The sequence below is a fragment of the Zootoca vivipara genome, chromosome 10 (genome assembly GCF_965207765.1).
Source record: "Zootoca vivipara chromosome 10, rZooViv2.hap1.1, whole genome shotgun sequence".
NCBI lineage: Eukaryota > Metazoa > Chordata > Lepidosauria > Squamata > Lacertidae > Zootoca > Zootoca vivipara.
This window is the reverse complement of record NC_142593.1, coordinates 12,189,590-12,216,907: the sequence shown is the minus strand read 5'-3', so window position 1 is coordinate 12,216,907 and position 27,318 is coordinate 12,189,590. Positions and strand designations below refer to the sequence as shown.

The window sequence follows — 27,318 nt, the reverse complement described above, 5'->3', positions numbered from 1 at the left end:
GGATTTGTAAATATCAGTAACTTACCGTATCTTCTTTCTTCTTCTGTGGAGTTCACACTTAAAGTCATATGCATTTTTCTGGGGAAATTTGTGGATACTAGAGCGCCTCAAAGCTGGGGGGGGGGCGGGCAGGGGAGGATGGGGGGAACCTGTCTGCCCCTTGTAGAAGCTTTGTTGTGGTCCAGGAAAAGCAGCTCTTTCTAAAAACCAGTTTTCCACTTTTAAGAACTGTAATTTGTTTCCTTTTTTTCCAGTCCTTCAATCAGATGAAACAGCCGCAATAACTTGTGAAGTCTCAGATCACAGTAAAAAATGACTGTGGTTGTCTGTCTGAAAAAAACAATTTATTTTGATTGTTTGAAGGAGAAACACATATGTGTTTCATAGGTATTACGTGAGGCTATTAGGGAACCATCCATTTCCCCTAGTAAATCTGTTGCCTAGTATCTTCCTGTGAAATATGACTGCTGTTTTGTTGTTTAGAATAAGCATAAAGGTATTACTTTTCTGTCTGGTGAGAAGATTAAAGCACGAGCAGGCAAGTTCACGAGGAGAAAAGCGAAGTCTCAACAGAGATAGTCAGGTTGGTGCCTTTGAGATATTTTAGACAACTCCCATCAGCTCAACCCGCATAGGCAATACAGTTGTACCTTGGTTGTCAAATGCCTTGGTACTCGTACGTTTCGGCTCCCGGATGATTTAAACCCGGAAGTGAGTTTTCCAGTTTGCAAACTTTTTTTGGAAGCCGAACGTCCGATGCAGCTTCCATGGCTTCCAATTGGCTGCAGGAGTTTCCTGCAGCCAATCAGAAGCCGCGCTTTGGTTTCTGAACATTTTGGAAGTCAAACGGAGTTCTGGAATGGATTCCATTCGACTTGCAAGGTACGACTGTGATGTCATTTGTAGTATGGAGAGCATCCCATTGGCTACGCCTGCATGTGTCTAACAGCCATGGGGTTCATGTTAGTACCGATTCTGGTCACAACCTACCTCCCCTTTTGGAGGGCTCCAGGAAGGAAATTCAGAGCCCCCCCCCTCTATCTCACTGGGCTCTCCTGCTTTTAAGCAGGTTTCTCCCAGTTAGACTGCCATGCTAATTTCACTTCCCAAGCATTCACTTAATGTAAAAACAGACCTTCCGCCCCAACTGTATTATATATAAATAGGACACATGCATGAATAAAATCCTTTGGGACTGAGCACCACCTCTAGTGTGCCTCTAAAATGTCTGTTTTCTTTTTTAAGAAGTACAATACAAAATATATTTTATTACATTTTGAGTATTTGCCTGCAAAAGGATACGTTCTGCACATCTGTATTTGATGGCTGAATTATTATTTTAAGGAGCACCTGAGTTGTCTATAAATCAACTGAACTACAAGACGAAAGAAAATGACATGAAAACTAGAAGGAAGATTATTCTCTTTATTAGGCTGTGGGTTCCTGCAGAGATACTTGTTCTCTGTACTGTTGTTTTTTAATTTCTGAACGCCAACTCTCTGCTTTTTTCCTTCTCAATTGGAAGTGACATTTATTTGGTTGAATAGGAAGGGTTTTTATGTTGTAACTACTGATACACATCCTGTCATGGAGCTGCAGCGTTTCATCATGTCGGTTGACCTCTCTCCAAATATTTCCTGTGCAAGTTTCAAGAGGCTCAGCAAGTAAAAAATAGACTTCCCCCTCCCTTGTTACTTTATTCCTTGCTGCTACCCTTTGTTTATAAGCAGCTATCACTTTAGCAACTGTCAGTGTACTCTTTAGGTATTATATTTTGATTTTCAGAATTCTTTTTTTAAAAGTAGATATTAGGAATGTTCTTTTAGCCACAGTGACTTCTGCCCTTGTACATTTATTACTTGGCTCCTGAGAGCCTACTTGGGTTGAGGGCAGACCTAAGGCTTTTTCAGCCAAGTTCTTGCAAGATCCTACATTCAAATAAATACAGGATCTTGAAATTCAGCTGCTAGATCCTTCCTATCAGAATCAGAAGAATCTTTATTTGCATCAGCCACTAGCCATAGCAATAAAATAAAATGAAGTGTACTGAAGATAGATGTAAAAACAGCTATAGAAAATACATTTTGCGGGTTTATATCAATAATTAAATCATAGCTCTTATTCTAATTGCCCCTGCTAAAAACCTTGCAGTTTTTGCTGTCACCCGATTATCTTGATCTGCTAAAAGAAAGGACACAGTAGCAATGGTTGAGCAACCCAGCAGGGGCAATAGTAGATAGGTAAAAACCTCACTCCTCAAATCTTTATAAAAGAGTGCCAGCCAGAAGCACATGAGCCACTGACTTAATTCTGCCATCTCCACATGGACATAACAGTTTTTCCAGCAGAATTTTTTGAAATTGACAACTACAGCCAAAGACAGTATATTCAATCTTGTGACAGTGAAAGCACGTCTGTATTTTGGAATTGTTAAATTTTGCAAAGACAGTCGTACCTTGGTTTTCAAACGCCTTGAGAGTCAAACGTTTTGGCTCCTGAACGATCAAAAACAGGAAGTGATTGTTCCGGTTTTTGAAAGTTCTTTGGAACCTGAATGCCCGACATGACTTTGGCAGCTTTTGATTGGCTGCAGGAGCTTCCTACAGCCAATTGGAAGCCATGCCTTGGTTCCTGAATGTTTTGGAAGTCGAACCGACTTCCAGAACAGATTCCATTTGACTTCCAAGGTATCACTGTAGATCCTTCCTTTGGTTATGGAAGGGATGAGTGACCTGGGCCCGATAACAACTGAAGGGGCCCTCATTCAATTAACTCAGTTCTGCATTATCATACTACATGGAATTTTATCCCAGGAATAGGCTTTGGAAAAACTATGCCATGTGCTAAGAGATTTTTTAAAAAATAAGTAAACAAATAAAGCCGGCCTTCAGAGAACTCCATTTTCGCCATGATAAATTGCGAGGGAGCCCAAAGTATTCAGAAAGATTAGCATACCCTCCCTCCTGGAAACAGTTCCTACCGTGTTTCCCCTTTTTTAATACGTAGTCAGAAAGTAAGCCATGGCAGGGTTTTTAACCATTTGAGAGCTATAAGACATACCCCGAAAATAAGCCATACTTCCGCACCAGCTAGCAGGACCCAGCATGCCGGCCGCGACAGGAGGAGGAAGCCTGCCGGGTCGGGTCAGTGCCCGGAAGCGGCGGTGGCTGCTTTAGTGCCAATAAAGCGTGCAGCAGTGCCGCACGGAGCACCAGCCAGCAGGACCCAGCTCCTGCAATGCCGGCCGCGGCAGGAGGAGGAAGCCTGTGGGGTCGGGTGGGTGCCCAGAAGCGGTGGCGGCTGCAGCGCTGACAAAGCGTGAAGCAGCGCCGCACGAAGCACCAAGGGCACGAGCGGCAGGAGGAAAGAGAGAGAGGCTCGTTACTTGCGGCACTTTAAGAGAAGCAGCCAGAACCGATCTCCATATTCCGAGCCTCCCTTTTGCGCGTGCGGGCATGTTAAAGCCCCGATCACTTCACTCCCCACTTCTTCCTCGCCATCCCTCCCTTTCACGCATTGCCTTGACCCCGCAGCCCCCCTCCCTGGCCATCTTCCCCTAAGTGCAGCGCTGCTTCGTGAGCGCTGCAGCCGCACGCTCTCTGTGTGTGCTGCAGCCGCACGCTCTCTGTGTGTGCGCGTGTCTCTTTCTTTCTCTCCCTGTGCGTCCGTCTCTGTGTGTGTGTGTGTGTGTGTGTGCGCGCGCGCGCGTCTCTCTCTCTCCCCCCCCGTGCGTCTCTGTGTGTGTGTGTTTGTGCGCGTCTCTTTCTTTCTCTCCCCGTGCATCCGTCTCTCTCTGTGTGTGTGTTTGTGCGCGTCTCTTTCTTTCTCTCCCCCGTGCGTCCGTCTCTCTCTGTGTGTGTGTTTGTGCGCGTCTCTTTCTTTCTCTCCCCGTGCATCCGTCTCTCTCTGTGTGTGTGTTTGTGCGCGTCTCTTTCTTTCTCTCCCCGTGCATCCGTCTCTCTCTGTGTGTGTGTTTGTGCGCGTCTCTTTCTTTCTCTCCCCCGTGCGTCCGTCTCTCTCTGTGTGTGTGTGCGCGCGTCTCTTTCTCTCTCTCCCCCGTGCGTCTCTGTGTGTGTGTGTGTGTGTGCGCGCGTCTCTTTCTTTCTCTCCCTGTGCGTGTCTCTCTCTCAGTGTGTGTGTGTGTGTGTGTGTGTGTGTGTGTGTGTGTGTGTGTTTGCGCGCGCGCGCGTCTCCCCCCCCCCCCACAGAGAAAAGGTTCCGCTTCGGCTCGTCATTCAGCCGCGCGCGCGCGCCAGGGGCATGGGCCCAAGCCTCGTCCCCCTCGCGCTTCCCTCACAAGCATCTCAGAGCGGGACGGGTCACGGCCTCCCTCCTCATTCCTCGGCCGGCGTGAGAGAGCCCGGGGAGCAGAAGGATCCCAGGTTTAACCCCCAGGTACCCCCAAGTTTGAAATTCTGGAGAGCTGCTGCCAGCCTGGTTGACAGCAAAACCTGGATAGCACAGTAGGCTAGAGTGTGGTGTTTATAATGTGCGCGGAAGAGAGCACCGAGTGTCCTGAGCCAGTGGGACCCAGTTGTACCAGCACTTAAAAAAAAAGACACCCCCTGAAAATAAGCCACCGTGTGTTTTTTTGAGGAAAAAAAGTTATAAGACGGTGTCTTAAAAAAGGGGAAACACGGTAGGTTATGGTCTAGTAGGACAATCAGTTTGGAAGGAAATCTGCAACACAAATACCATTGAGCCCTTTTAACTCTTTCTTCAGCTGGCCAGTGTTTTCAGTATGGCAACCATTTAGCGCTAGTCTGAAGGGCAGCTTTCCCCCCAAAGCCAGACACTTTGTATGTGTGGTGGAATTAGAGCCTTAAAAGCTTTGTGATGGTTGCTTTCAGAAATAAAAATAGGTGCCTCCTCTAAACTCTGTGTTACTGTGTTCATAAACCAAAATTAGTTCAACATAGTTTAGTTATATTTACAATTTAAATACCTATTTTCATTGATTAAACCATTGCCCATAGATTCAGGTTTTTACAAATTACAGATTATTGCACTTACAGTTGACCTTGGGCAAAGAGATCTTTTAAAAATCTTCTGCTTCCCCATTTTATAAGAAATCAATTCAACATTAAGTGTAGAAAGTACACAGGAACTTCTTTTCCGAAGGGCAATTGCTGCATACGGAAGCTAAGTTTTGTGCAAATCGCAGCTAGTTACAGAAAGGTTAAAACCCCATTCTCAGGACTACTTAGGTCCTGATGAAAATCTAGGTTTCGGTATTGACCCCCCCCACTCCCCCCCAAAAGAGCTGACAACATTGCATGCCGCACATTTAATGTAATGTATAGTTAGAACCTTAGAATTGCAGAAAACCATTAGTTGTTTTTTAAATGGAACTGAGTTATTAACAGTCATTTTTTGTTGCATGAGGATCTGATAAACTGAAGTTCTAGTTTGCCTTCCTGTTGCAAAGCACTTTTATCAATGTTCATTATACCAAAAGTAAAAGACTTGTATTAAAGGACATTATTTACCGAATATACTTAATGGAGCTTTAGCAGAGCTTTAGAATGACAAATGAATTCTTTCCCCCTGCCATCCAGTCTAAACATGCTTCTTGAAAGAACTATTATTTTTCAGGAATCATCTGACAAATGATTCTGTTTGTTTAAGAAGCATGCCCCAAAATTGCTAGTTTATCGTGTGATGACTAAGACCACCACAACATAATGGCATAGTGGGTAAACAGTTTAGAGGCTGCATTCTTCACTTTAAAAGATTGCTAAGGTGACGCTGTGCTGAGCCAGCTAAAAAGAAAAGGAACTTTGTGATTCAGCAGAGCAACATCAGTGTGTGAGGTCTTTGCTTCCAAAGTATGATGATTAGTTTTGTACGAAATCAGGATCTGTTTAAAGAATGACAACAAAATCCCCAACAAAAACCCAGACATCTGGCTGTAAAAGACTAGACTGCAGATTGACAATTACTTAGAACAAGGGAAATACAACAGATTTTCCCCTCACCTTTAGACTAGTGGGTCACTGACATGTTTTGCTCTTTGATGCTTAAAAATATAATGCTAGTAATAAAAATGATATTCCCCAAAACCTCACTTCCCTTTCTACTGGCCTCAGTCCAGTATACCTGAAGGAGCGTCTCCACCCCCATCGTTCTGCCCAGACACTGAGGTCCAGCGCCGAGGGCCTTCTGGTGGTTCCCTTGCTACGAGAAGCCAAGTTACAGGGAACCAGGCAGAGGGCCTTCTCGGTAGTGGCACCCACCCTGTGGAATGCCCTCCCACCAGAGGTCAAAGAGAACAACCATTACCAGACCTTTAGAAGGCATCTCAAGGCAGCCCTGTTTGGGGAAGCTTTAAATGTTTGATGAATTTCTGTATTTTGATATTTTGTTGGAAGCCACCCAGAGTGGCTGGGGGAACCCGGCCAGATGGGCGGGGTATAAATAATAATATATTCTTATTCTTATTCTTATTCTTACTGTGCTGGACCTTCTGCATCCATTGTCATATTACTCAGGTTCCTCTGTTGCTAACTTCTCTTTCTTTTTTCCCTTCCATTTTCTTTTGACTACTGGCTGCCTCTTGGTTTTTTTGCCTCTTTTATAAGTGGGTTGTTAGTTTTGTAATTTTTTTCTAACTTGTTTTTCAACAAAGTCATTTTCTTTATCCCCGCCCGAAGTTTTCCTGACATAACTAAACTCCCCCACCCCACCCCACTGCCTGTGTGAGTGAAATTATATATGGCAAATTTAAACTGAAGTGTGAAATCAAAGTAGCTGCCATCTTACCTGGGAGTGCTCCCCACTGAATTCAACAGAACTTACATGCTTAGGTTTAAAGACATACATGGATTTGTGGTAGGTCCTTAGTAAAAAAAAAAAGGTAAAGGACCCCTGGATGGTTAAGTTCAGTCAAAGGCAACTATGGGGTTACAGGCCGAGGGTGCCGGCGTTTGTCCACAGACAGCTTTCCAGGTCATGTGGCAAGGGTGACTAAACTGCTTCTGGCGCAATGGAACACCGTGACGGAAGCCAGAGCACATGGAAACTCTATTTACCATTTAAAAGGGACGAAGGTGGCATTGGGGTCTAAACTACTGATCCTCTTGGGCTTCCAATCAGAAGGTCGGTGGTTTGAATCCCTGTGACGGGGTGAGCTCACATTGCTCTGTCCCAGCTCCTGCCAACCTAGCAGTTCAGAGGCATGCCACTGGGTTTGAGCCCCACATTTGGCAAAAGATTCCTGCAATGTAAGGGGTTGGGCTACATGACCCTCATGGTCCCTCCCAAACTCAAATTCCTGATTCTCTGATTCCATGAAACCAATACCCCCCCCTCCCATGGGTTCCATCTATTCATGAATATCTACCTTCCACACATCACATTCGTGCACATGCAAACACCATTCTGCCTCAACCACATTTCAAATCTCCCATTTACTCACACAAACATATACCAACCATCATCCAAAAACATGACATCCATTCACGTTTGTGCCCTGGCTTCAATCCACAAATATCCACTGGCTTCTGTTGACTGTCTTCCAAAGGTGAACTTCCATCAGCAACATCCACAAACATCAGTCTGCTTTAGCCTTGTAGCCTCCACCAACTTCTGAATCCAAAAGCCACTGGCTTCCATCCACCAATATCTGCCAACTTCTCTTAGGTCCATTATGAGATGTCTGCCAGCTTCCAACCACAGATACAGCAACCTTCAAGCAAGTAAACTTGCCTTATTATTGCTCCCTAGCACCCCATTGCCAGAGGATTGCCTCTTTCCATTCACAACTTTGCCTCCTCCAAGTGGAAGAAACCTGGGCAATGCTGAATGTCACATCCATTGCCAGAAAAGGGCTTTCCCCTTGGCCTGCCTTTACAGTATATCCATTCAGTTGCCAAGTGCTTTTGTGACATCACAAGAAATCCACAGCCAATGGCAACAGCTGGGGAGGCATCATCTTCATTGCTTTGAGCCTCACAATGGCAGGTGGACCTATCAGTGATTTTGTGCTTCTTTATTCGGGACACAGGTGGAGCTGTGGTCTAAAGCACTGAGTCTCTCGGGCTTGCCGACCAGAAGGCCAGTAATTTGAATCCCAGTGGAGGGGTGAGCTCCCGTTGCTCTGTTCCAGCTCCTTCTAACCTAGCACTTCGAAATGGGTACTGCTGTGGTGGGAAGGTAAACGGCGTTTCCGTGAGCTCTGGTTTCTGTCACTGTGTTCCATTGTGCCAGAAGCGGTTTAGTCCTGCTGGCTACATGACCCGGAAAGCTCTCTGTGGACAAACACCAGCTCCCTTGGCCTGAAAACAAGATGAGTGTCTCCTTTGACTGGACTTAACCGTCCAGGGGTCCTTTACCTTTACCTTTTACTTAGTCACTTCATTGACTTTGTCTGATGGATTTGCAAGACTCTAACCCTCTGTAAATTCATTAACTTTGAAACGGAACATGCAGGGAATGTAATAGATTTCTAAATATCTGTTGATGGCTGAGATGGCACATCTTTTGTGTGCTGGGTAAAGTATATCTTCACATCAGTGGACATGAAAATGAACTGTGATCAACTGCAGTGGACCATCAAAGTGCCAGTGAATATGGTTTATGCATCCCACTCCTGTTCCCGTTTGATTATTATGGATTCCTCCAAAAATCCTGAAACATGGTTTGGTGACCTCAGTTAGATTTCCTAATTCTTCAACCTACATCTCCCAGGGTTCCCCGTGGAAACAGGAATGGCTATTAAACTAGTTTGTCTGTAGCATAAAATGCTCTAAGCATGGTATAGAAGGGACAAGTGCAGCACATGTGTTCTCTGCAGAAGTTATTTTCCACCTGAATCCGTTTTCTTGGTAGCGATTATACTGTTTGTGCTCATGCACTTCATCCTTTGGCAGCAGATAAGGGAGGTAAACTAGAAATGTAATAAGAAGAGTTGTCTGCTGAAAGATGCAGAAATAACTGAGAAATAGAAAAAGGGTTGATACAAATAAGTGAGGCAAGTAAAAGCATGAAGAAAAGTTCATGCTGAGGTTATGCAGAAGATTTGATACTGCTAATTAGATCAATAATCCAGCCACCCATCATAATCCTTTGAAAGTTAGATGCATCTACAATTGAACCATTTCTGTATTTGCAGCAGTCAGTGATTAAAATGCTGAAAACAAGGGTTTCGAATCCTTCATGGCTCTTTTCCCCATTGGAAGAGAAGGCAGGGGTGGGAGAGATGTAGCTTTGACAGGACAGTGTTTACTTGGCTCAAGCGATGGACTGTAAAGCATTTTTTAAAATTTTTCGTCAAAGCTGCAAATTGGCAAGTAGATGGCTTAGCGGTGGGGGTTTCCCTGCAAACTTTCTCAGACTGACTTAATATTTGAAATGTTAAAATCTATACAAGGGGGTGGGGTTGTTAGGCAGGTAAATAGATAAGTAATTACATTAAGAGCTGCTCCTCACATACAGTATTGAATTTCCTACATGGGTATTGCTTGTGGGTAGAAAATGTATTTCTACCCACAAGGGACCCAGGTGGCGCTGTGGGTTAAACCACTGAGCCTAGGGCTTGCCGATCAGAAGGTCGGCGGTTCAAATTCCCATGGCGGGGTGAGCTCCCGTTGCTCGGTCCCAGCTCCTGCCAACCTAGCAGTTCGAAAGCACATCAAAATGCAAGTAGATAAATAGGAACCGCTACAGTGGGAAGGTAAACGGCGTTTCCATGTGCTGCTCTGGTTTGCCAGAAGCGGCTTTGTCATGCTGGCCACATGACCTGGAAGCTATACACCGGCTCCCTCGGCCAATAATGTGAGATGAGCGCGCAACCCCAGAGTCGGTCACGACTGGACCTAATGGTCAGGGGTCCCTTTACCTTTACCTTTAGAAAATGTATTGCCCTTGTAACTTCCCATAGAGGAAAACAGTCTTGTTTTAAGTGACGCTGAAAGAAAGGGAAAGAGTGGGAGTGAAAAGGATACAGAAGCACATTTGGTGTGTGTGTCTGTGTGTACACACACACACACACACACACAGAGAGAGAGAGAGAGAGAGAGAGAGAGAGAGAGAGAGAGAGAGAGAGAGAGAGAGAGAGAGAGAGACTAGATCCTATGCATATTCTAGCAGTGCTCTGTGGGGGTGTGACGTTTGTGTTGAGCAGCTTTAAAACAGGAATGACTTCAACTACCGTAGTGCCTCAGTTGCCATAGTAACTGGGGCCTGTAGTTTCAAAGGTTCACCCCATGCATGGGTAGAGAAATAGAAGAAGAAGAAGAAGAAGAAGAAGAAGAAGAAGAAGAAGAAGAAGAAGAAGAAGAAGAAGAAGAAGAAGAAGAAGAAGAAGAAGAAGACTCCCATGTTTTGAAAAGAAATTGGGAAGACGTCTCACCTCCCACCCTCAATTTTGATCCCAAACAACTGTCTGAATTAACAGTTTTTGCACGGGATCTGGCAGGTTGGGGTCACACAGTTGCCCCCCAAAAGAGGACATGAATCACACACATACATAAAAGGGAATCGAAGAGAACACCGATTTTTTGCAAGTGGTGGTAGCTATAAACCACAGGATCATGTAGAGGTAATAACAGGAATAGGCTCTCACATTAAGCCCACTAGGTCTATAGCATCTAGACTCAGAACTTGGTTGAAGGCCATAGCTCAGTGGCCCAGGTTGAGCCCTTGATGTCTTCAAATAGAGCTAGGAAAGACTGCTGCTGAAACCCTCGAAAACCAGTCAGTGTACGATACTGAGCTAGATGGTCTGACTTGATATAAGCAGTTTCCTGTTTTCATAATATAGCCAATGAGGGGGGAAAGCAGGTTATGAAACCCTTAGAGTGGTACCTCGGGTTACAGATGCTTCAGGTTGCAGGCGCTTCAGGTTACAGACTCCGCTAACCCAGAAATAGTACCTTGGATTGCGAACTTTACTCCAGGATGAGAACGGAAATTGCATGGCGGCAGTGGAAGGCCCCATTAGCTAAAGTGGTACCTCAGGTTAAGAACAGTTTCAGGTTAAGAACGGACCTCCAGAACGAATTAAGTTCTTAACCCGAGGTACCATTGTATTTTCCAGATGATTGTTGGCAGCGGAATGCCCAGGGCATTCTTCTTCTTTGGCAATTACTCTTAGCTGAATAAGATTGTCTTCCATGAACACGGCCTTAGCAGTGAGTCCGCAAGTGACTGTGGAGGCCAATTCTGAATCCGCATGTCACGATAAGGGCTTGAAAACAGTTTCGGATGATATATTGATATATTGCCCAACCCTACTTGGCATTAGCTTCAATAGCGTAATATTGTTTGGATTTTTTTTACAGCTGCTCTCCTTTGTCCTCTCCCATTTGATAGGTTTCTTGATAACATTCTCTTGAAGTGGCTAAAATGGAGAATAGGATGGGGGTGCAATCTTAAGCCCCGAAAAAAGTAAATTCCATTGACATTGATGGGGTCTGCGTACAAGTCCATGTGTTTAGGGCCAGCAGTTTTGTTTTTGTTTTGTAGATCTGGCATGCTTTGAGATGCTTAACATTCATGTAAAGGAGTCCAGAAATCCTGGTGTGTTAGCTATCCAGAAAAAGTGGGGGGCCTAGGAGAAGGGCATGCATCTCGTGGGCTCGAGTTCATTCCAAACATATTTTGCTTTTATGGGCTACGGCCCATGATGTATTCTCAGCTGTAGCTTTGATTTGCAGTGACTCAACTGGGGCAGTGTTTGGACAGCAAAAAAATCCCGCTGATGAGACATGTAAACTCCCACCCAGAGCTCTAGGTGGTCTTGCCATCTCATCACATACCAAGAGTAGGAGGATATTGACCCCTTTAAATATGTGATGGAGAGCAGGTTTATAGGGCCAGCAGTGAAGGGGTCAAGAAAACTCTTCAGGGCAATTGCATAATGTTTATTTTTTTTGGCTGTTAAAAAAAAGAAATACATGCCTAGAATTGTGTTGTTCAGATAAGATATTACCTATTTGATTCTGCTTCACTGATAGATTTGAGAATATTTTGTATTAGATGTTGGAATGAAGATTACTAAACCGAGATTTCAGTTCCATCTTGCTAAACAGATTTCAAGAGAGGGAATTAAAACGAAAACAAATCTTGGAGGGAAAATCCAGTGTTAAGTTGTTAGAAAAAAACTTAATTCTGTGCTAGTAGGGCAACCTCACCACACAGCACAAGAGTGCTGCATTTGCTGGTTGATATTAGGAATGGCATTTGGCTCCATCTTAGAAAAAATGAAAGTCACAGGAGATTAAAGTTTAATATGCTGTGCTTTCTCATAGAGAGCAAGCTGTTCAAATAGGTGTATTAAGTGGTAATTAAACCAAGAAATTAGCTGTGATCCTATAGTTAAAAAACAACAACGATGATGAAGTCACAGTACTCTTACCTTGATCAAAGTGCCATGGGTGCAAACATAAAATGACTACCAATGGCAGCAAAAAAAACAAAACAAAACTACTCTATATCAGTGAGTGCAATCACAAAAAGTACTGGTAAATATCACATTCAGACAAGGAATTGCCATGCATCAAGTGAAAGCAAATTAAACACATACATACAACAGGTTTTTTCCAGACAGATAATTATTAATAATAATAATAATAATAATAATAATAATAATAATTTATTTGTACCTCACCCATCTGACTGGGTTGCCCTAGCCACTCTGGGTGGCTTCCAACGTACTGTATATAAAAATATAATAAAACATTAAATCTTAAAAAGCTTCCGTATGTTTGTAATATACATAAGATTCCTGTTTTTCTTTTTAAACTCTCCTCTATGCTCAACAGTTGAGGACCTCTTTTCGTCAGCCCTTTGGCAAATTACAGACTTGTATAGAATATGTATAGAAGGAGAAAGGAAAGGGGCCAGGCTCAAGAGGAACATTCAATCTAGATTATAAACAGAGTTAGAACTGAGTCCTCCTTGATAATACCTTTGCTGACTCCTGTCTTGCACACGCATCTTATACCAGCCACTTATAAACAATTACAAAGAAATTAAGTTATGAAATATGGACCATGGAGACGTTGGCTACCCAAATGTGATACAAAGAATGAGGACACCAGGAGTGTGCCTTATCTCCCAAAAAGTATATGAATTGACCAACCTCGATGGCAAATAGAGGTAATGTGAGCCTTTTGAAAACACACCATGGATTGTGCTTTCAAGTACTGTAAGAAGATGAGTTCTGAACTAAAATGCATTAAACTCTCTGCAAATAGTTAAAACAGTGGGGGTTTTCTGGGGATACGCAGGGGTATGCATACCCCTAAACATTTTGTGAATCTTTGTACTTTTGTACTTTTGTCCATTTACTGTATTTATTTTTACCAATTTGGACTTTAAAATGGTGATTTGTCGAGTCAAAATGAGAGTACCCCTAAAAACTTTTTAAGGAAAAAAGTAAGTTTCAAGTTGCATTTATTATTTGGCTCATGCTTCATATTTAAACCTTATTTCCCTTTGAATCAAACTGGTGTCTTCTTTCTCTCCTTTCAGAAAAGACGGCGGCGAATCGATCGGAGTATGATTGGTGAGCCAACAAACTTTGTTCACACAGCTCATGTAGGTTCAGGAGATCTCTTTAGTGGAATGAATTCGGTAAGTTTTTGCCAGGAATCCTGCAGCATTTTATTTCTATTTTTCCAGCTTTTTTCTTTTATTTATATTTTATACATTTATTTACAGTTTATACATTTATTTACAGTTTATACATTTTTGACAAAGTAATAATCATAAAGAAAGAATAAAAATGTGCACCCCACCACCAAGACCATTCCAGCCTCCCAAAATTTCAACACCTCTTGCGATGGTTTGACCCCTTTACCTTTTAACAGTAGAAATTCTACAAACATCTTCCATATCTCCTCAAAATCATTTCTCCTGCATATTCCCCATCTTACCTTAATGGCACATGTTAATTTATCATGAACAGCTATATCCCACACCTCTTTATACAATTTTATATTCTGCTTGGCCCTTCCACTTCCTAGCTATAATCATGTGTGCAGCTGTCAATAGATTTGTGAGCAAGTCCATAGCCTGTGAACCTTCCACCCCATCCCTGCAGCATTTTGGACTGTATCCTTGAACATGTATACCAGGGGTGGCCAACTCCCAAGACACTGCGATCTACTCACAGAGTTAAAAACTGGCAGTGATCTACCCCTTTTGGGGGGTTCTGGTCAAAGTTCTTGGGCTCCTTTTTGAGGACTGAGGACGGCCCTGTTTTGGGGGGTGCAGGGCACACATGTTGAGCTTTTTCTAGGGGAGCAAAAGTTGTTGAGCTTCTTTGGGGGGAGCCAGTGATCTACCACAGATGTCCAGTGATCTATCGATAGATCACGATCTACCTGTTGGACGTGCCTGCTGTATACTGTATATTCTTTTTATATAATTGCTTTATTGAGTTTAGAAAGGTATAACAAGCAAATACAGTCATACCTCATGTTACGTTTGCTTCACGTTGCGGATTTTCAGTTTATGAACGTGGCAAACCTTTCGGGTTCGCTGCGTGCGCAGAAGCGATCTGCATGCTTCGCGCATGCGCAATAGCGGCACTCTACTTACGGACTACTTGCGAACGTACCCCGAAACGGATCGCGTTTGTAAGCAGAGGTACCACTGTATATATATAATCAAAAACAGAAATAAAAAAGAGAAAACAATGTTTGTTCACCTGTACATTCTTCTTTGTTCCCAGTGACGTCCCACCATCCCATCGTGTATTTACTGCTTAGTATATCTAAAGGTAAAGGGACCCCTGACCATTAGGTCCAGTCGTGACTGACTCTGGGGTTGCAGTGCTCATCTCGCTTTACTGGCCGAGGGAGCCGGCGTGCAACTTCTGGGTCATGTGGCCAGCAGGACTAAGCCGCTTCTGGCAAACTAGAGCAGCACATGGAAACGCTGTTTACCTTCCCGCCGGAGCAGTACCTATTTATCTACTTGCACTTTGATGTGCTTTCGAACTGCTAGGTTGGCAGGAGCTGGGACTGAGCAATGGGAGCTCACCCTGTCGCGGGGATTCGAACAGCCGACCTTCTGATTGGCAAGCCCTAGGCTCTGTGGTTTAGACCACAGAGACACCCGCATCCCCGCTTAGTATATCTAGTGCACTATTAATCTCCATTTTCTTTTCAGTTGTCTATATTACATTCACTTATATTTATCCATTGTATCACAGAAGTTGTTCAAGTCCTGCCACTGACTTCATATTACCACAGTAATTTTTAAGATATTGTTTATACATGTCCCATTTCTGAAAAAATTGCCTGTTCAGTATTACCTCTCAGTTTTTCTGAACTTCATCAATTTACTTTGCGGTTCCAGCTTTGTTGGGGTTTTCTCTCCTTTCCAATTCATTGTGATTAATATCTTGCTGCTATAGTAGCATACAGGAATATTTCTCTCACAATTTTAGGTACGTCTGGGCCAAGTATACCTGGGGAATATGTATATATTCTAAACATTAAACAATTTAGATTTGTAGTCCACCCTGTCCTGAAGAATAGAGATGTGAGATAAATTTATTGCTTCAATTTTTTTACAAGATGACACAGATGCTCAATTACTTATATTTTAATGGCAAAAATAGGTTGGGTGCCTTTTGGCCACACCATTTTGCAGCTCTTACGAGGCAGTAGGGAATGCATCAGTCCTGGAAAAAGAAGTGGAGAGGTAAACTCAAAGGTGCAAAGGAATTGGTTAACTTATTCAGGCACCAGCATTTCTAATTAGTTAAAGAAGTCTTCTTCAGGCACAGCTAGAAAACAAATGTAGTGGTACCTCGGTTTTCGAACGTAATCCGTTCCGGAAGACCATTCAACTTGCAAAATGTTCAAAAACTGAAGCATTTACTTCTGGATGCATTTACTTACGGAAGACTCAATATGGAAGCCACGTGGCACGTTCGACTTCCAAAAAGCATTCGAAAACCGAAGCAGTTACTTCTGGGTTTTCAGCGTTCGAAAACCAAAACGTTCATTTTCTGAGACATTCGAAAAGCAAGGTACCACTGTATATATTTACAGTGTAATTGTGCTTGTGTTTGAGTAAGTGTATATAGAGGACTGTAGCCTTGGTGTATCCTATTAAGAAAATTATGGATTCGTTTATACCTTTAACACACCAACATATCAAATATTGTAGCTGATTCACTCAAATGAATAATATCAGAAAGCCCGTAACACGGACAACCTAAATGGCAGAAACAGTGTTAGAAGCAAAGTATTACTTCTCTTTTCAGAACATTTGTAGTGAACGGAAAATGTTGCATTTTCTCCCCAAGAAGATGTCAGTCTGTAATAAAAAAAAATGCATGTTGGGACACAGACAGCTTCAGCTTCCTTCTTGCAATCCAAAATGCTCTTTCCTATATCCCTTTTATTGTACAAGAAACTCTTGTTATCATTTTTTTAATCGGCTCAAATCTGCCATGTAAAAATTTATGCTAAATGGTTTCGTCAAAGGAAATGCTGAAACTGTTTCTTGAAAGGAAAAAATGTGTGTTTGCCTGTAGCTATCTAACTGTACAAGAAAAAACCTAGGAGCTGCTAACGAAGGAAAATAACATACGCCACTGATAAAATTAACAAATCAGCTGTTCCAGAATTCTTTGATTGGCATGACCTTTGAAATATCCTGGAGAAAACTTGGATAGCCCTACATAGAAATCCCTAAAGTCACACGTTCCTATGTTAACATAGCTCACTAGAAGCAAGAATCAAAAGAACTCACATCTTCACTGAGGAGGGCAGAGGTAGTGTTTGCAAACCTAGAATTGAGATGAATAATTTAGATGTAGTCTGCACATATTGGAGAGCAGGTTTGGCTGTTAACTTGCAGCACAAGCACAGAGGGAACAAACTCCCTGCACTTTTTGTTCCACCAGCACAGCATTATATTTAAAATGCATTAAAGGTGTTTACAAGGTTGGAGAAATCCCTGTCCATTCCTTAGATGGATTTTGAGATTCTGCAAAGGCTGGGGAATGAGCTGCATTGAAGTTACAGAGCCAAATGCCTTTAAATCAGTGTTCTCTTTATCATCTACTCATTTCATGCTGCTTGGGGATCTGAGCTCCCAGAATACATATTTCAATTTTAAAAATTGCAAAAATAAACAGAATTTTAAATTTCACCTTACGAAAAAGGGGCATACTAATATTTGATTTTAAAATCTGAATAACATTCTTGCATTTTTAAAATAAATGTTATGCATGTACAATATTATTATTGTTGTAGCAAAGTGACGTCATGCTCAGCTGTTTTGCATATTTATTGCACACATAACTCCCCCCCCCAATTTTCCCGAATAAGTTTGTTCTCCTTAAAGGCTGTTTTGATTCATGGCTTACAAATCACAGTAATGAATGCCATTTTCTTATATTTTTTATGGATAAGCGTTTCAAAACATTTTTGTCTCTGTCTATTTCATCCTCTCCTGCCAACCTAGCAGTTTGAAAACACGTCAAAGTGCAAGTAGATAAATTACCTTCCAAGCGGGAAGGTAAACGGCGTTTTCGTGCGCTGCTCTGGATCGCCAGAAGCAGCTTTGTCATGCTGGCCACATGACGTGGAAGCTGTACGCCAGCTCCCTTGGCCAATAAAGCGAGATGAGCGCCGCAACCCCAGAGTCGGTCACAACTGGACCTAACGGTCAGGGGTCCCCTTTACCTTTTTATTTCATCCTAGAAGAATTTATTTCATATAACAGAATTGATATGTTAACATTCCACTTAAATAAATCTCCTGTTAAGAGAGTAAGAGATGAATCATTTGGAAGAAAACATGGACCTTTATGGCATAGCTATGTAGACATCTATTTTTAAGACATTTGTTGCAGTGCATACATCCTGTGTAAGAAATCTTGGACTCTTATATAATATACACAATTCTGTCTCTCCTAAAAAGAAAAACATTTTTCTGTTTCTAAGCCATGTTTATAACTCAAGCAGGGCCGGTGCGTCCATTAAGGTGAACTAGGCAGTTGCCTAGGGTGCCAAAATGGAGGGGGCGCTGACACGACGGGGAGCACTGCTGGCTTCTCAGGACTCGCTCTGCCGCTGCACCCCACCGCCACCTACCCGCGTCCAGGGCGGACGGCAGCAGCAGCGCCGGTGCAGCCCAGGCGTGCCCGGAGCGCCAAGGGCAGCAGAGTGTGGAGGACATAGCGGGAGGGGCGCTGGGAGGGGAAGGGGGTGAAGGCTGGGCCAGACCTGCAGGGAGGAGGCAGACACCCGGGGGGGCGGGGCGCCAGAAGGTGATCTCGCCTAGGGCACAAAAAACCCTAGCACCGGCCCTGAACTCAAGATCGCACATGTATATTAGCTGCAACATCAAACGATGTACAAAACGATAATCCCATGCTGCAGCTGCAAGTGGCCAAAGGTCGCTTCACATGTTGCTCCCACAAGGTGGCAATCATGTGATCACACAGCTCCCCCTGGCCTTGATGTCCAGGCATTAGGCATGAGAACCCCCGCGACAGGGTGAGCTCCCATTGCTCTGTCCCAGCTCCTGCCAACCTGGCAGTTCGAAAGCACACCAGTGCAAGGAGATAAACAGGTACCGCTCCCGGGGGGGGGGAGGTAAACAGCGTTTCCATGCGTTCTGGTTTCTGTCATGGTGTTCCATTGTGCCAGAAGCAGTTAAGTCATGCTGGCCACATGACCTGGAATGCTCTCTGTGGACAAACGCCGGATCCCTCGGTCTGAAAGCGAGATGAGCGTCACAACCTCATAGTTGCCTTTGACTGGACTTAACCGTCCAGGGGTCCTTTAGGGCAGTGTTTCTCAACCAGTGTGCCTCCAGATGTTTTGGGACTACAACTCCCATCATCCCTAGCTAGCAAGACCAGTGGTCAGGAATGATGGGAGTTGTAGTCCCAAAACATCTGGAGGCACACTGGTTGAGAAACACTGCTTTAGGGACAGCAAGAGATGTTATTCTCCTTATGGAAACTAAACAAGTAGGAAAAGTGCTATCCATGTCAAATGTGTTAAAATGCCAGTAAACTTAAAGACTAGGAATGAACTTGTGCTGATCTAATGAACTTGAGAGGCCGCCAGTTCATGGCTGACTGTGCCCCTTTCTTTCCTACCCTTTTCCTGTATGTCTAGGTGAGTTCAATTCAGAACCAAATGCAGTCCAAAGGAGGCTATGGAGGAGGAATGTCTGCAAATGTTCAAATGCAGCTTGTAGATACAAAGGCGGGATAACCGTGGGACATACTTTGAGTGAGTATTACAGAATTTGCAAGCGCTGTTGCTGACTTTTCTCCACTAGTAACAGAAAAGAAGCTGCTGTGCTCCTTTTAAGCGATTCTCTGTAAATAGCTTATTCATTATATTTGCCGCTAGCCCAGGAGCCGGATGCAAGAAATATGTGCATGCAAATGTGTGTTATGCATTATGCAATGAGTGATAAGATCAAGTACTTACAAGTACCAATTATAAGAAAGAGATTTCGTTCAACTGATTTCGCACACTTGTCTGTCAGGAATTAGCTTTAGGCCTTCGGCGCTCATCTTTGTAGGAAATGTTGTCCCCTGAAGTTCTCAGTGGTACCAAAATGAGAACAGTTAAATTGCAAAGAAGGGGGAACATCACAGTTAAAGCATGATTGCACAAATAGAGCATGAGAGCATTTTTTTTTCTGATAGCATCTTTTAAGGGTGGGTGCTCCTTTGTTCCCTGCTCCTCCCACGCATGGTGTACTGCTGCTGCTGCTGGAGGTTAGGAAACACACATTGTAATGACGTCTCAACGTGAGATGAAATTTGCACTGCGTGTCACAGTTTGAGAGGACACAGCCTATGGCTGCCATGTTCAGTAGCAGCTGCTTGCAAGCTACATTTCTTTCTTTCCCCACGTTTTATTCATTCTTTTATTTACATTTTATACATTTATTTACATTCTATACATTATTTTTTGCAAAGTAATAATAATAAATAAATAAGAATAAAATGTGCACCCCACCACCAAGACCATTCCATCGTAACTACAGTATCCAACCTCCCAAAATTTCAGCACCTCTTGCGATGGTTTGACCCCTTTCCATTTTAACAGTACAAATTCTACAAACACCCTCCATATCCCCTCAAAACCATTTCCCCTGCATGTTCCCCGTCTTACCTTAATAGCACATGTTAATTTATCATGAATAGCTATACCCCACACCTCTTTATACCATTCTTCCGTTTTATATTCTGCATGCCCCTTCCACTTCTTGGCTATAATAATTTGTGCAGCTGTCAATAAATTTGTGAGTAAGTCCTTCATAGCCTGTGAACCTTCCACCCCATCGTAGATTGATAATAATGCTGCCTCTGAATTTTGGTCATCTTTAACCCAGTGATTTCTGTTATCTCCTTCTCCTCCTCCTCCTCCTCCTCCTCCTCCTCCTTCTTCTTCTAACATATTTACACCCATGTGAACATAATTCCGCAAGCTACATTTCTGCCCTCGTTCTGAGATTGTCTTGTTTGTCTTACTCATTCATTGCTATGGTGTTTTTTCCCACAGATCCTTGTGAATATCTGTACCTTCTTTCCTGTGTTCCTCTCTGCCTTGGTGACTGCTTCCTGTGCTCATGAGAGAAGTTGATGGTTCATCGCCCACCCCTTGTGATTACGCCGTTGAAACATTCCTTTTCTGCTGTGAGGGTGACATTTATCAGACTGGTCTTGTCATGCTTTCCAAGTGGCAAGCTTACATCTATCTCACTGCTACCAAAACATCCGTGGACATGTATCGGTTGGTTGAGTTGTTCTTTTGGGGACGTTTTTAGTCTACTCTCAGCATTTTAAAACAACATTTTTAAGCAATCTAAACATGTAGTTTGGTGTTGGGTTGACCATTTTATTTGTACTCCCTCTGCAAGGCCTCGTTTACGGCATTCTCATCTGTTGGGTTTTTTTAAAATCCTTATTTCCTTATCTGTGATTAGAAGCAAGCAAGTTGCTATTAATATGTTGAACCTGTCATTGTTAATATAATTTTATTATTTTTTAGGGAAAAGGTCTGGGACCTGCAAGCACAATGATCATTTCACACACAGTCAGAAATCAGCAGAGTATATGAGCGCATGCTTTGTGAATTTGCTTGGTATGGTGGCCTGTTGGGTGCCAAAAACGTGGTGTTTTTTTTAATGCTTGTTCTTGCAGATGGATGATATTATTGCCGATTAAAACGTTTTGCAATGGCACCAGATCATGCTAATCTCTCTGGGGGAAAAGGTCTTGTATCTTTTAGCTGCTTTGGAAACACATCGTCTTAGGTTTTGATCCAACTGATCTTGAAATAATAAAGAGAGCTTGCATTCATAAGGCATTTTGTTGTAAATGTTCAGTATATTTATTTGAAAGAGCTGACCTCAAGATTGTAACCTGGTGTAGTAACGTACATACTAAATGTTGTGGTTGCGCTTTTGTCTGGTTAAAGAGGCATTGTTATGTTGGCTGCTTTTTCTTTTCTCTCTTCCCCCCACCCCGACTTTTTTTTTAATGCTTAATTTTAGGCCATTCCGGCATTGCCAGTAGCAGCATGTTGAACTGCCTGCAATATTATAGCTGGAATTTAGTTGACCTCTCTAAGTAGTTGGCGGTTTCCGCGTACTAAATATTTAGGGGCCATGTAAGTTGCTGGAAGCAACGTAGAAACCTGGCAGAAACTGGTGCCAGCGAAAACAACATACAGGGTGGCTTTTTGCTATATTGGTCAAGAAGCCTTTTGCTCAGGTTCCAAAGCATGTTCCTCTTTCACAAAGTGTGAAAATTGTGTTTTTTAATATTGCACTGTTCTTGAAATATTTCTGTAAGTGGTCCTCTTTTTTCTTTTCTTTTCTTTTTTTCATCTTCCCCACCCTCATGCCCCCTGGGTCATAAGAAGTTGAAGTCAGTTGATTAAACACTAGCAAAATATTTTTTTAAAGAAACCACATTTAGAATGCTCCTCATATGTTTTTAACATCTTAACTGGCAAGTGGCATTACTGAGCCTAATTGGAAAAGTTCTTGAAAGTGACAAGCACAGATAGATACAACACAAGAGAGAGAGAGAGAGAAAGAAAGAGAATTTGCGGCATAAAATCCATTCATTTCCACATGGTTCATGCAGAAACCTCATGAAGCTAGCATTGCTTTGTAGTTAATGCCCAAATATTTCTCTCTGCTCCCATTGATAATTTGTAATGGGAAGACACTAGAATGAAAGGTAATCAAAAAAACAATTTTAATTTTTTTCCCCTGGTACTACTGAAAGTATTAATATTTTTCAAAAGCTAATAAAACAACATCCATTGGATAATGATCCAAGACCACTGTTGGAGGCCCAATCTACCAAGGAAGTCATATGTCTAAACATCTCTGAAATGAGTAGAAGCAGTGGCTGAGCACATCTGTGCAAGGTATTGCTTCGCATTCATTTCAATGAGCTAAGTCCAGAAGATGTTCCTGTTGCCTTGATCCCATAGACTTTCTGAGGACGGCAAGGTTATAGGACCATAATACGATTTTGTGGGGCAAAGATTCGATTTAGATCTCCCATCAAACAATCTTCACTGACTGGAGGTGCTGATTTATGAGGTTCCACCTCTCTTTGGCTGTTTGGGCCAAATAAATGGCAACCTAATGATTGTTATCTTAGTTCAATTGTGTACATTCTCAAAAATGCTCTTCAAAATATAGGATTTCAGAATAATTTTCACTTTTGTCCTTGCTGACTGAAAATAAATTTTTGGGAGCATTTGTTTGGTCTTGGGGAAAAAAAATCTTCAGCTCAGTCGCCAGAAAAGAGAGACATATTTTTATAACAAACATACTTTTTTTTGTACATTATGTTCATTCTTAAATAATGTAAGTTCAATGTTGTCTTGTAGATATTAAAAGGAGAATATTGACTTTTGATTCAATAAATGTTTTCTTTCAGCTGCTGGTTTACCTGTTTCTTTATCATAACCACTACCTATTTGTTTGGAGGGATCAGAGCCTACCGGCCTTCAAAACAGCATTTCATCTTTTCAGTTTTAGTGCTTTACTGGAAGGTAAAGGCTTCCATATGGAAGCTGCTTTGTAAATTCTCTTTTAGATCACTATTTAACAAAATGTTGCAGCCTGGAGCATTGGTATAGAAGATTTCACCCACAGGACAGACGCCACCACCGAGATGGCCCTACAGCAATGCATCATATTTGAGACTGCCTAGGTCAATGGCCAAGGAATTGCAACAGGTGGTTCACAAATAATCTTTTGGATGGATTATCAACTGCTACCCACCATGTTTCACAGGTATTGAAAAATAGCCATTGGCTTCCAGTGTTTATGTCATAGGGCTGATCTGGACTTATAACACCCTAATATCTCGAGAATTTAACATCACTAATTCAGATGTCTTCTAAAAGTCAGATAATTGTTTTATTTCCTTGACATCTGGTGGGAGGGCGTTCCACAGGGCAGGCGCCACTACCAAGAAGGCCCTCTGCCTGAGTCCCTGTAACTTCACTTCTCACAGGGAGGGAACTGCCAGAAGGCCCTCGGAGGTGGACCTCAGTGTCCAGGCTGAATGATGGGGGTGGAGATGCTCCTTGAGGTATACTGGGCTGGGGCCGTTTAGGTCAGTATTGGGATGGGGACGGCATAGAAGAATCATATACCAATGGGACCCTGTGAGTAGTTCCATATATTTATGTTAGGCCCTGAGTGCCATTGCTTATGTAGTCCAAATGGCTCCACGCCTGCCCAAGAGTGAGGTATCTACAGGCTTGGGGGAGGAAAATTTAAGGAGGGAAGTAGTCCCCCAAAACAACCCAATGCAGACAGAGCATGCTCAGTGGCCATGGGATGTTGACCGAGTGTTGGGAGTGGAGGGATAGAAAACTGGGTGGTTCTTGCATCTGCTGTTGAAGTTGTAAAACAATGAATGGGACGGAGCAATGGAGAACTTCTGAAACAACAATGGGATATTAGCTCTACTCAAGGCATGATGGAGAGCAGCAACGGCTGGGAGAAGACAGACGTAACATTTTACAAGGACAGGAAGGAACACCACGGACAGAATAATTGTCACACACAGGAGGATATAGTTTGCACCTATAGCTTTATAAATCATTTACGTGTCAAGACGAATGGATGTCTTTAATATTGCAGTTGTCATATAAGGGATTGTTTTGACTGGAGTGTAACTGAGATGAATAAAATTTTGGAACGCAGAAACAAAGTAAACCATCAAACCATCAAGTCTAGCACGTGGGAGGCCACCTAAATTGTACAATTTGGCATCTGAATGATTGGGATGAGTAATTGTATTATAATTGGGCATTGTTATAATGAGGCTACCATTGGATTATTGTAATTGAAAACTAATAAAAATTATTGGGGGGAAAAAGGAAAACTGAGTGAGGGGAGTAAGAATAGAATCCCCTACATGGCTGGCAACAGTGGCAAGGTTACCAATAAATTAGCTTGTATTCTGAAAAATGGACTCCGTTGGGAAGATGGGTGGGATATAAATCTAATACATAAATAAAAATGGTCCTCTAAATGTTGCAGAAGATGCTGGTTATTGATGGGCACAACCCACCCCTTTTGATTCAATATGGGCTACATCTTCCTTGGTTTTTTCCAATAATTCTTCGAAGCTCCAGGAGAACTTCTCCATCACAAACAACCTTCTAACCAGTATCCAAAAACAGAACCAAAACACAAGTAGTTTTTAAATTAATATTTACTGTAATTTGGAATACTTGTTGATAATTCCATGTCAGGATCTTGTTGATATATTTAATACTGTATAAAACACATTCTCGGCCTAGTTATGTAACATAATGTGTAATTCATCTGTATCTCTTTAAGCTTCTTGGCATTTTTTTCCTCTCCCCCTTTCCTCCCATTTTCTTATTTGTTTGAAAAGTCTCCTGACTTAACCTGACAGTTTCAATCTCTTGTCTCACTATCAGCTGACATTCAAACATTTGTCTTCTATTGTACTTTGCACAAGTGTCACACTTGGGAGGAGAGCATTCCTAATTCAAACAAAAATGTGCTCCAAGAACTTAAAACTTGTTAAACATTAACAGCCAAGTTGTGAAACTCGCTCTGCTGGAAAAACGAAAGCTCGGTTTACAGATAGTATTAAACTTTGAGCATGCTTGCTAAGATGTACCGGTATAAGAGACTGAATCAGGTAAGTGTTGGAGATGCAATGAGACTGAGGGTACGTTCTATCACATGTGGTGGACCTGTAAAAGGGTAAAAGAGAATTGGGAAATAATTCATAATGAATTGAAAAAAGTGTTTAAAAGCACTCCCCCCCCCAAAAAAACCCAGAGTCCTTTTTGTTGGGGATAATTCAGAAGGAAATTCCCAGGTGTCAAAAAATGTCATTTATGTATGCTTCTACTGTGGCCCATGTTTCGTTAGCCCCCAAAATGGAAAACTAGCGAGGTCCCAACCAAAGAAGAATGGCAACTTAAATTGATGGAATATGTGCAGCTTGCAGACCTAACATATAGAATAAGAGAACAAGAAGAGCATATGTTTAAAGAAGATTGGAAAATGTTTGTTGAATATATGGGGGGGGGTTGTGTACACTTGAAAACGTTGGCAGCATTAAGATAAATTCAACAGTATAAGTAAGTTTTGATGGATATAATAATGAAATACTGAATGATTTAGTTTATTTAAAATATGCAGGGATTTATGATATGCAAAATGAACCATGGAAGGAGAGGGAGGGAAGTCATTGATATTTTAAGGTTCTTTAATTGACTATTCTAAATTGTAAAACAGAAAATTTAATTATATATATAATCACGAAAGCTCAGTTTTTGCTGCCATGTCATCACAAACCTAAATACAAAATACTGTATATTCCGGCGTATAAGACTACTTTTTAACCCAGGAAAATCTTCTCAAGAGTCGGGGGTCGTCTTATATGCCGGGTCGTATTTCTTATACGGCGAGTATATCCCAAACTCTATATTTTAACTGGAAAAGTTGGGGGTCGTCTTATACGCCGGAATATACGGTACTTATCAGTGAATTGTGTTCTTCCTTCCAAAGGCCAAGGCAGGCCCTTCATATGTGGACAAGCACAAATCCATTTGTAAATCCAGTTTGCTGCAGTGGTTAGAGTGCTGGACCTGGGAAACCAGAATTCAAACCCTCATCCTATATAATAATGTCCAAGTTGTCCCTGCGTCCAGTTGTCCCGTGTGTCCCTGGGGTACTGCGCATGTACCCCAGAGACACAGGGATTGGACGGAGGGACAACGGCCAACCGCCGCTCCGCCAACCGCCGCTCCGCCAACCGCCGCTCCGAAGCCCAGTCTCATGCTGGAGGTGCACGGCGAGGCGGCGGGGGAAAGAAGCGCTCCCCCCGGCAGCCTTGCCGCGCACCTCCGGCATGGGACGGCGCTTCCTCGGCGAGGGAAGCCGGCTTTGGCTTGGCGGCGGCGGGAAGAAGAGGAGGAATTCCTCCTCTTTTTCCCGCCGCCGCCAAGCCAGTCCCCAAGCCGAAGTGCGGCGCGGCGGGGGCTTTTCGCCGTTTGCCTTCCCGGAGCGAAGGGGGAGGCAAACGGCGAAAAGCACCCGTCGCGCCGCACTTCGGCTCGGGGACTGGCTTGGCGTGCGCGGCGAGGCGGTGGGGGGGGAGAAGCGCTCCTCCCCCCCCCGCCGCCTCGGCACGCAGCGCCGGCATGGGACGGAGTTTCGGAGAAGGTCTCCGAAGCCCCGTCTCATGCGGGAGGTGCGCGGTGAGGCGGCGGGGGGGGGAAGAAGCACTCCTCCCCCCCGCCGCCTCACCACGCAGCGCCGACATGGGACAGGGCTTCGGAGACCTTCTCCGAAGCCCCGTCTCATGCGGGAGGTGCGCGGCGAGGCGGGGGGGAGAGAAGCGCTCCTCCCCCCCCGCCGCCTCACCACGCAGCGCCGGCATGGGACGGAGTTTCGGAGAAGGTCTCCGAAGCCCCGTCTCATGCGGGAGGTGCGCAGCGGGGGGGGAGAAGTGCTTCTCTCCCCCCCCCCCCGCCGCCTCGCCACGCACCTCCCGCATGAGACGGGGCTTCGGAGACCTCCAAAGCTCCGTCCCATGCCAGCGCTGCAGGACAGCAGCGTTCTAGCACCCGTTTTTAAACGGGCTGAATTCCACTAGTTCCACCATAAAGCTCACTGGGTGGTCTTGTGCCAGCTCCCCACTCTTTGCCTAACCTATCTCACAAGGTTGTTCTGAGGATAAAATGGGGAGAACTCTGTATGCCATCTTGAGCTCCTTGGAAGAAAGATTGGATATAAATGCAAGGAATAAATAACATAAACCCATGGCCTGTTTTGCAGCATCGTTGGG

General features: G+C 43.4%; 1 protein-coding gene across 6 annotated transcripts in view; it reads left to right on the top strand.

Annotated features, from left to right (window-relative positions):
- Window positions 1-22,904, top strand: part of CDC42SE2 (CDC42 small effector 2) — a 94,077-nt gene extending 71,173 nt beyond the window's left edge. For all 6 annotated transcript variants that reach the window (XM_088653028.1, XM_035099731.3, XM_035099733.3 and 3 more), the window contains exons 3-5: window positions 13,477-13,578; window positions 19,100-19,216; window positions 20,504-22,904. In XM_088653028.1, the coding sequence (XP_088509154.1) occupies window positions 13,477-13,578; window positions 19,100-19,198 (201 nt within the window). In that variant the 3' untranslated portion in view covers window positions 19,199-19,216; window positions 20,504-22,904. The remainder of the gene's footprint in view (window positions 1-13,476; window positions 13,579-19,099; window positions 19,217-20,503) is intronic.
- Window positions 22,905-27,318: the final 4,414 nt, after the last annotated feature.